The sequence below is a fragment of the Montipora capricornis genome, chromosome 9, assembly GCF_036669925.1.
Source record: "Montipora capricornis isolate CH-2021 chromosome 9, ASM3666992v2, whole genome shotgun sequence".
NCBI classification, from domain to species: domain Eukaryota; kingdom Metazoa; phylum Cnidaria; class Anthozoa; order Scleractinia; family Acroporidae; genus Montipora; species Montipora capricornis.
Genome location: NC_090891.1, coordinates 49,494,761 through 49,504,760, shown reverse-complemented (window position 1 = coordinate 49,504,760; position 10,000 = coordinate 49,494,761). Strand labels below are relative to the sequence as shown.

General features: G+C 36.6%; 1 protein-coding gene across 3 annotated transcripts in view; it reads left to right on the top strand.

The window, feature by feature from the left end:
- LOC138017849 (phospholipid-transporting ATPase IA-like) overlaps positions 1 to 10,000 on the top strand; it is a 59,243-nt gene that overhangs the window by 25,371 nt on the left and 23,872 nt on the right. For all 3 annotated transcript variants that reach the window (XM_068864834.1, XM_068864835.1, XM_068864836.1), the window contains 12 exons: positions 430 to 483; positions 1,705 to 1,778; positions 3,401 to 3,471; positions 3,642 to 3,682; positions 5,332 to 5,458; positions 5,576 to 5,614; positions 7,223 to 7,314; positions 7,472 to 7,507; positions 7,805 to 7,882; positions 8,891 to 8,979; positions 9,109 to 9,166; positions 9,993 to 10,000. The exon at positions 9,993 to 10,000 is cut by the window's right edge and continues 107 nt beyond it. In XM_068864834.1, the coding sequence (XP_068720935.1) occupies positions 430 to 483; positions 1,705 to 1,778; positions 3,401 to 3,471; positions 3,642 to 3,682; positions 5,332 to 5,458; positions 5,576 to 5,614; positions 7,223 to 7,314; positions 7,472 to 7,507; positions 7,805 to 7,882; positions 8,891 to 8,979; positions 9,109 to 9,166; positions 9,993 to 10,000 (767 nt within the window). The remainder of the gene's footprint in view (positions 1 to 429; positions 484 to 1,704; positions 1,779 to 3,400; positions 3,472 to 3,641; positions 3,683 to 5,331; positions 5,459 to 5,575; positions 5,615 to 7,222; positions 7,315 to 7,471; positions 7,508 to 7,804; positions 7,883 to 8,890; positions 8,980 to 9,108; positions 9,167 to 9,992) is intronic.

Here is a 10,000-nt window from a genome sequence, read left to right as displayed (position 1 = left end):
TGCCAACCGCTTGTTCAGGAAAGCCGATCTTTTAGGATGCTTTCAAGGTAACAGAAAGCAAACTGCTGGACATGTGAAGTTTGACGACTTAAATCCTCTCCGTTCTTGAGATACAAAGGAAATTACATGTACAACACCAGACAAAAATGGCCCAAGAATAAACATAATTATGGGGTTGCAGAGCTACATGTAGGCAGCCAATTTCTTATCTAGTCAAAGTGAAAACAAAATTACATTTAATGCAGAATGCATGCAATTTTACATGTAAACCATTACCAAAAGCCAAAAATGTTTAACCCATGGACTCCCAGGACTGGGACTTAGTAGATTTTAAGTTCTTTTTAACGCCAGATGATTTTACTTGTCAGTGAGGGTGGTCCAGTGTGGTTCAGGTGTCAATGGGTTAATATTAAATCATTTTTTCCACAGGCCTTACCCCTCACAGCCAAAATGACATCACTTCTTGAAGTTCGCTGCATGCAAGTAAGTTGTACCACAGACTGTAATACTGAGTTTAGGCAATGAAAAAGATTCTTTTCCTGCCATCCAGAACTGTTTGACAATCTCTTGCATTCTAACCCCTATGGTACAAAACTTTGCACAGAAAGAATGAAAACATTAACGTTTGTATTGTTTTCTACATTTTCACAACTGGCAACAGTACTTGTTTTGGGAATTCTTTTACATTTTTGGCCTTATTATTAGCGTAAGGCTATCATTTTTCTAATCAGTCAACCTAGAATTTGGTACTGAATAATTGAAAGTGCATTGCATGATGAGCTGTCTCTGAAAATGTGAACACAATTTATGTCGGCTAATCTCTGAGCAATGATGCTTTGAACATTGAAAATTTTATGAAGAATTTTGGTTGAATGCTGGACGACCATGTGGGAGGTTGTTAGTTCAAGCATGTGTTGGACCAACACTTAGGAGTTGGAAATAACTGAAGAAATAACTGCTGCCTTTGCAACTTTATCTACAAATTTTATGTTAAGTAGTTCAAGTCTTATATGATGAACACTTAAAACCATAGGCAGGGCCATTTCACAACCCCTTTTCATGAACTGTGAGGGACTTTGAAGGTTCAGTGCACCATTAATTTATTTTGCAAAAAGTACGGCAGAGGGTTCCCAATATTGTGATCTGACCTGCTCTCTCCAGTTAACTTTGGCCGTTTAAGTCACTCACTGGCATGCTAAATTTGCTATATTTACGTCAAAACTGGCTAAAAATCTAAGTTAGTATGTTAGCTCACACATACAACATTCTTGACAACCCACTGACAAGATCTGAAAATATTTGTGGCACAAAGAACTATTTGCAGTTGATTTTTGGTGACTTTCTAAAGACACAATATCCAAGACTTTTTAAAAAGTGGCCAGTTTTTTCAGTTCCAATCCCTTTCCATCCTCTCGATCCTTGATTGCAAACAACAAAGAATAGCTTTGACGCACTTCAATGGTTTCTGGCAATAAATCTTCAGCATTATTTTTTGGTCTTCATTGATGCAAAGATGTCTTTAACAAAAATAGTGTGACACCAGGTACCCCTTTAAAGAAGGTTGTGGTGTTTGGGGCCAAGTAAGCAGAAATAACCACATGTAGACATGGTCTATTCTTTCTAATAGAACAAGCATCAAACAGCGTTAACATTTTCAGGTATCAGAGATAATGAATTTTATATTAAGGAAATGATTTCTTATAGGGACGTGTGGAATGTGAAGGACCAAATAACCGACTTTATGACTTTGTAGGGAACATAATACTCCAATCTCAAAAGTGAGTACTGCACTTCAGCAATGTAAACACCCATGTTGTCCTATTATTGTTACAAACTCTAATTTCATTGGATCCCTTTAGGACGCAGCTCTATTGTGTTCTATGTCATGGTCCATTGTTTTTATTCCACTGCGCACCAGTGGCTCATTTAGTTGAGCACCCGGCTGCCATGCGAAAGGTTGTGAGTTCAACTCTGGCCGGACCAACACTCAGGGTCTTAAAATAAGTGAGGAGAAAGTGCTGCCTTTGTAATAACATCTGCAAATGGTTAGCCTTTCAAGTCTTCTTGGATAAGGACTAAAAACCATTATTTGATAGGTCCTGTCTCACAAATATCTTCCATGTTTATAAGTTCTCTGTGGGATGTTAAAGAACCCACACACTATTTGAGAAGAGTACGAGGGGATGAAGTTCCCAGTGTTGTGGCTGTCCTCTGTGAGTATGTTCTTTCCAGCAGAAGTGGCTGGCTTGGCTTAATGTCTCTGAAAAGGCTTGTGGTGTATGAGGCCACCTAAGCAAAAACAGCCACAAGTCAATAGGACTTTGTCGAGTGCTGGGACATGTAGATGTAGATCATTCTGTGTCCATTGTTTTCTGAACCAATCACGAGAGTTGTTCCGAGAGCTGCATGGTAGCCTGAAAATTTTTTTAATCTTAGACTAGTTTAATACTAGCTTACTTTACACCTGACACTCGGTGGCATGGTATATAACAAACGAGCTAGTATTCCATCAAATGATAATTAATTTTGTATTGCACATGTGTAAAACCGGTATTACAGTACTGGCAGCGTGCCAGTCTTTCATCATAGTCTCCCTGCGTATCTATGCAACAACATCAAGCATGTGCAGAGGCACGCCTTATCTGTCATCGCACCAGCAAGTTCATACTGTGAAAACCTGTCTCGTTTCAATCTATGCATGCTTAAAGAAAGACGCTCGGGTTGTGTGAGAAACCCTTCACCTCTATTAAGCTAGATATACAGTAGACCACAAACTCCACCACTTTCTTCTGGAGAAGAATTTATCTGCGTATAATGTTAGGAAGCCGCGCAATTTTAAGCTTGTACAAATCATTTAAGAACACTTTCTTTCCAGCAATGACCGTTATTTAGATTTTAATATTTATCTTCTTGAGGAGTAAACATTGGACAGACACTTGAGTGGTATATTTCTGGAGAAGGTTTGGGGACATTTATAAATACAGAATGCTCATCTCATCGTTCATATCATTATATCAGACTTATTTGAATAATGCTAGCCAAACACAAACCAGTGCTAACATAAAATTATGGTCTTGATACAGTTGGTTAATTTAAATTTGCTTTAGTGAAGCTTGTAGCCTTTTTCAGTATTGGTTTTACGACGACCTGTTACTTACATTTTGGTCCCACTGCTGTCAAAGTTCCATCAAAGGTCTGATCCCATTGTCTTGGCAATGCATTGCACCCAACACAACACCTCCATGCCACCACCCTGCCTTATTACACCAAACAGCAGGCAGCTTTAAAACGTGGCTTGTTCATGACAGATTCTTAAAGCTGTAATTGCAAGAGACCTGTTTGTCAGCTTGAACAGAAGTTTTTTACTATGCTGTTTACTGTGAACTTCTTTGTCCCTTAGGTCTGTGCCATTAGGACCAGATCAGGTCTTGCTGAGGGGAGCACATTTGAGGAACACCCAGTGGATATTTGGTAAGTTTAAGTCACAATACAAATATTATTTACCTAAGGGAATATCTGTTGTGTCCAGCAAAAGGGAGAGGCTACCTGCACAGTTTATACATGTAACTTGTTGTAATTCCTCATTTCTTCAAATTTGTGTGCCAAAGCAATTTTAATAATACACTGTAATTATTTTAAAGGTCTTGTTGTGTACACTGGACATGACTCCAAACTCATGCAGGTATGCTTTACTTCAGACATCCTTATCCTAATGCAAGAGTATTGTATGCAATAAATAATAATTTGTAGGGAAACGTCAGGATTTTGGTTATACAGGCTGCCTACGGATATATGAATAAATGAATAATAATAATAATAATAATAATAATAATAATAATAATAATAATAATAATAATAATAATAATAAAAAATACCTCTTACTAACCTCGCTTTCTCGGTCCGTACTGTAAGTTACAGACCAAGTTTTTTCCAGTTGATTTATGGCCCGCGTGCTTCGCGCTTGGGCCGTAAATCAACGGGAAAAAACGACAGTAACTTACAGTACGGACCGAGAAAGCGAGGTTAGTAAGATATTTATTATATCTCTGAGGTTAACCAGCTCGCGGGCAAGGAAACTAGTCAAAGTGAAGCGGAAGGTTCAACTGCCACAAAGAATGCCGTGCCAAAATCCCAAAAACTAGATCTTCTTGGCTGTTAAGTTTGAAATAGTGGCTTGCAAGATTCAAACAGTTTTCAGTACAAGTTTATGCAACAGAAATGACATGAAAAACTCGCTAGATGATGTTTTGTTGAAATTTTAAATTTAGTGGGCTGTACAGCGGGCCGTACTGTGGAATACAGCCCGCTAATTCAGCCAATTACAGCGCGCGTACTATCTGAGAGATATAATAATAATTAATAATAATAATAGTAATATAATAATGATAATAATAATAATATGATATGTAACAACAATAATTATAATAGTAATAAGTAATAGTAATAGGACTGAGTAGAGTACAATTCATAAATGGTAATTAATAGGACTTTGTGTCGTCCAATTCAATCTGTAATCATACGAATGATTAACAAAATTGGATGAATGCATAGTGGAGTTTTGAAGCGATGATCTTGAAATACAATTGCATCAAGAGAGCATCTCAATTTTTTTAAAGTAAACTCACAAGATAAAGATATGACAAATGAAACTTCTCTATCCAAAGACTTAATTGGTATGAAAGTTTGTAACAACCACAGTGTGGCCCAGTGGTTAGGGCGCTTGCCTTGAGATCCGGATATCCCGGTTTCAAGACCCCCTCTGACCACTCGTTGAATTTGTTCCTGGTAGTCCCTGGCTCAACTTCCCATCTCCACTTGTAAAATAGCCAACTGGTTTGCCTCCGGCCAGTTGGGATTCTTAACAGTTGTTGTTATTGTTCTGTTCCCTTGTTTAATTAATTGTGTTTTGTTGGCCCTGAAAAGCCCCTACGGGGAGCAGTCAGTTAAGTATGTATGTATGTGTCAGTGTTTTGAAACGGTACTTGTTTGTCTTTTTTTTTCTAAAGGAAAACTTATTTAGTAATATCTTGAAATTTATCTGACCAACTAACTTCATTGATTCATTAAAATTTTTATTGTTGAAATTATTATGATTATTATTAGTACGATTATTATTATTATTATTATTATTATTATTATTATTATTATTAATGGTAATGATCATGTAAATTAAAGTGAAGAGATGAGATATGAACATCAAGTTACTGATCGTGAAAGTCGCCAACCAACAGATCCGTCAACATTGTTGCTATAAATAGAAAACAGAAAGGAACGTTCTGGGGATGTATTACACCCTTACCCAATTATATAATTTAAAAATTTCCTTTACAGAATTCTACTGCTGCACCAATCAAGAGGTCAAATGTGGACCACACCACAAACATTCAGATTTTATTCCTATTTGGTTTGCTTCTTGTCCTTGCTCTTTGTAGCACCATTGGCTTTAAGATATGGACAGGTCAGCATATTGCCTATGAACCTTCTTGCTTTCAAATATTAAAAACATGAAAATGTAGCATAATCATGTATCCTGTTTCCTTTTAAACAAACTTTTAAAATTATTGAATACTTTCAGATAATCATCAAGAGACTCACTGGTATCTGGGGTATTCTGGTAAGTGATAGAATTTTACAATGTGCTAGGAGAAATAAGGGAGTTTGAGAAATGATGATGGCTTTGCCAATGACAATGTGTTAAAAAGGAAAAATGCTTGTGCTGCATGTCTGACACATATTTTAGTTCATTTCTTTGTTATACTCTTAAAAATAACAACTTCATGAAGGAACCAAATTTAAAGTTTTGATGACAACATAAGTAACTGCAGTGAATCTTTCATTTTTATTAATTTATTTAATTCAACCTTTCTTAACAATCCGGCTATAGGATACTCAGCCCATACTTTACAACGTCAACAAGATGAAATAATCACATTGAAATTGTTAGTGTATCACAAAGTTATATTTTTATGTGGCGTTTTCATTGCTTTAGCCATCATTGTTTGTTAAACTGGGTGAAAACATCACAAAGTAATGTCCTTCAGGTCATTAAGGTTTGATTTTTACTTGAACAGTACATCTCTCCTGATGTGTGAACTTTAGATGGATAGTGCTATCCATTGAATAAGATTATCAAACCAATCTTGAGTTATCCATTGATATCCTGTGGAAAGTGCTATCCATTCTTCAATCAACTTGAACCACATTCCAAAAGAACAACAGCATTGCCGGTATTTAATAAGGCAGGATGCCCTCGGTACATGAGGCCAGTCTGGGTTCACCATCAGTGGGTATCCATGACATCTGTTAATAATAATAATAATAATAATAATAATAATAATAATAATAATAATAATAATAATAATAATAATAATAATAATAACAAATTTATTTAACAAGCCTAACATATTTACTGGTGACCCAGTAGTTTTCAATATGGCCCTCAATCCGATTGAATTGGAATTTAGAAATGTTGGATTTTGAGGAAAGGGGAAAACCAAAGAACCCAGCCAAAAACCTCTGGGAGCGGAGTAAAGAACCGACAACAAACTTTACCCACATATGGCCTGGAATCTGGAATCAAACTCAGGCCACGTTGTTGGGAGGCGAGTGCAATTACCATTACACCATCCCCTGCTCCCTCTTCCAGCCAGGTGTTTGATTTCATCTGGGTCTGGTTTTTGAAGGCTATCTCTGGTACTTCATGAGATTCTTGCAGTTAAAAGTTGAGTGCCAGTACTGTAAACACCCAAAGATAAGCTGCACCTTTTTTCCAAAAATTGTTGCCAGAAATTGGGGGTGCGTCTTATCTGTGGGAACAGCTTCCGGTGTCCAGTTTTTAATCTTTGCATCCAATCTAATGCCTTCTTACTAAGCTAGGAATGTTCCGCTCAAATTCTTGTTTTTTTGCAAAAATCTATGGAAAAACTGTGTTGAATGAAGAAATTCCTGTCAATGAATCATGTGTCAAAGTTGGTAGAAACGATGTTCATTACATTAAAGTGCTAAAATTGTGGGTAAGACTTCATAGTATTTTCCGTTTCAATGTTAATAGTGAGTTTGCATTTGATGAACAGTGAATGAAAAAGACTTTTAAAGACTAGACTTTGGATTTCTTCATTTTCCAAAATTTGAGCTGCTAATTTCAGGGTGCGGCTTATCTGTGGGAGTTCATGGTATTACCAGTTTATTTATTATTTATTATTATTTATTTTTTGCCTCATAGGGAAAAGGGCGCAGAACCTTGGCATGTCATTCCTGACATTCATTATTCTCTACAATAATCTTATACCAATCAGCTTGACAGTAACTCTTGAGGTATAGTTTTAAAGATGAAAATGTCATTTGTCTGTTCTGTTACTCATTTCTTTAAGAATCTCATGAAGCAGAAAATGGAAATTATATTCAAAGATGAATGAGTCAATTAAATGATTAAAATACAGAAAAAAATGATTTATTTTTTCCTCTTGAACAGGTTGTCAAATTCATTCAAGCAATTTTCATAAACTTGGTATGTACTCATTGTGTATGTTTCATTAGCTGTACTGGTTAGAAATTATCTGAATCCCCATTAGCATTTTGGTGAGAGTGCTGCACCTGTGACATTAGTCTATATACAGTAGATTCCTGGAATTAATTCCAGGTGTGGGTTGATTTTCTTTCTGCTGTACTTTGCTCTAAGAGGTTATTCTCTGGGTACTCAGAATCAACCTTCAAATTGCTGTGACCAGGTTTGATTTCATTTAATAGTTGTCTTCCCATTTAATAGAGATCTTGAACTTGGCTTTAAATGTTTTGTACACTTCAGGACATTGACATGTACTATGATGTCACAGACACACCAGCCATGGCACGCACGTCCAATCTCAATGAAGAATTAGGACAGGTAAATTTGAAATAAATTGAAAGTTTTGTGAGACTCATGTTATTTGGTACCTATGATTGAATCCCTATTGCAGTGTACAATGATATATTCATTCCTGTTTAGATTTAAAATATTAACAACAATCTATATGCTCTGAGCTGAAATGCAGGTACTGGTATTTTAACCGCGCACTGGTGGCTCAGTTGATTGAGCACCAGGCTGTTAAGTGGGAAGTCGTGAGTTCAACTCTGGCCAGACCAACACTCAGGGTCTTTAAATACATGAGGGGAAAGTGCTGCCTTTGTAATTTCATCTGCAAATGGTTAGACTCTCTAGTCTTCTCGGATAAGGACAATAAGCCGGAGGTCCCGTCTCACAACCCTTCAATGTTCACAATCCTGTGGGATGTAAAAGAACCCGCACACTTGTCATAAGGAGTAGGGCATGTAGTTCCTGGTGTTGTGGTCTGTCTTCTGTGGTGTATCCTGGTGGTTAACCTCGTAGGGGACCTATGTCCTATTGTTAATTCTACCATGAATGTATTCATACTCAATCAGTAAATAATTAAATAAATTAATTAATTAAAGGGATTTTTCTGCATTCAAATCAACCCTCCAAATCCTTGAATTGATATAAATAATTAACAATTATTATTCCATGAGTGCTTGTTCGATATGAGATGGTAAATACCTACGTGCCTTGTTGGCGATAACCAGTCTCATGTGCAACAAGCGCGAATGGAATATTGGATATGAGACTGGTTATAGCCAACTTGGTGCTATGCGCCTTGTGGGCTATTTACCATGTCATATCCAAGGTGTGCTCATGGAATAATAATGTTAATTATAAATTGTAGATTCCACTCCCCTGTGACCACCACCCTGAGTCCCACCCTTTCCTCATGGTGTGACTGTAGAGGCAACATGGAAGAAAAGAATGAATTTCTGTAACTTACCACAACAGCTAAAAGCGATGAAGGTGTTATTGGCAGGTCTTTTTCACCCTTTTTTTCCTCTTCTCTTTCTACAGGTGCGGTACATATTCTCAGACAAGACAGGAACCCTGACCAGAAATGTCATGGAATTTAAAAAGTGTTCCATTGGAGGAATTAGCTACTGGTATGAAACGATCAAACGAGTGCACAAATCTTTGTTTAGTCATGTTGAAACTTGTAAGAACGTTGCATGGTGTTAAAAGTTTGTGTCAATGTGTTTGTTTGACAACTTATGATTTCCTTTGTTTTACAGTGGAGATGAGGAAACATTTATTGATCCAGCCCTGTTGGATAATTTGCGAGAACATCATGTGAGTTTGTAAATATTATATTATACAAGACCAGTCAAGGAAACTGGAAATTCGTCAGATGCTCTATTTGCATTCTGCCTAGGAATTTGATTTTCAGTTGTCCTTTCCCACATCATCAAGTAACTAGTTTTTCATCCTTCTGGCGGGTCCTTTACACCTTAAACATTCTTTAGTTGCAGACAACTGGTCAGTTGCAATTTCATATCATTGAATAGTATTTATGAATTTTATATATAGGAAAAGTCAAATATATTAAGACCTGTTTACTTTTCCTAGTGTTCTTACCTGGTGTTGCATATAGGTTTTATGAGGTAGGGGTCCTTTGCACCCTTTTTGCTAATGTTTAGGGGTCCAAACCAGAATTTTGGGTATTGCTATAAACTTAATTCATCAATGAATGTTAATGATGGTGGTGGTTGAGATTCCTTGAAACACTATCAGTAACAATAATTTATTCCTTTCAAGATCTGGTTTTATCAAGAATATTGTGGTATTGTTAGGATAAATATGACATGATTGTGCTGAGAGCTTTCCCTTTATGAATTTGCATGGAATTTGTGTGACCATGAAGACCTGTTCTTAGTATTTTAGGACATCCAAATGGAGAATATTATGTCTCAGGACCCAATGACATGCTCTGAGTACAACAAACTACTTACCTTACAGTTGCCTTCAGATTGATATACGACGTGGAGTACATTTTAAGAAGTTGTATGAATCCCACACACCAGTCATATTCCACTCAACATAATTTATTTGCTGTGGGCATTGATTTAATTGAGTTGCCTGGAACAAGTCATGCACGTATTACATTTTGTCTTTGTAGCCTACAGC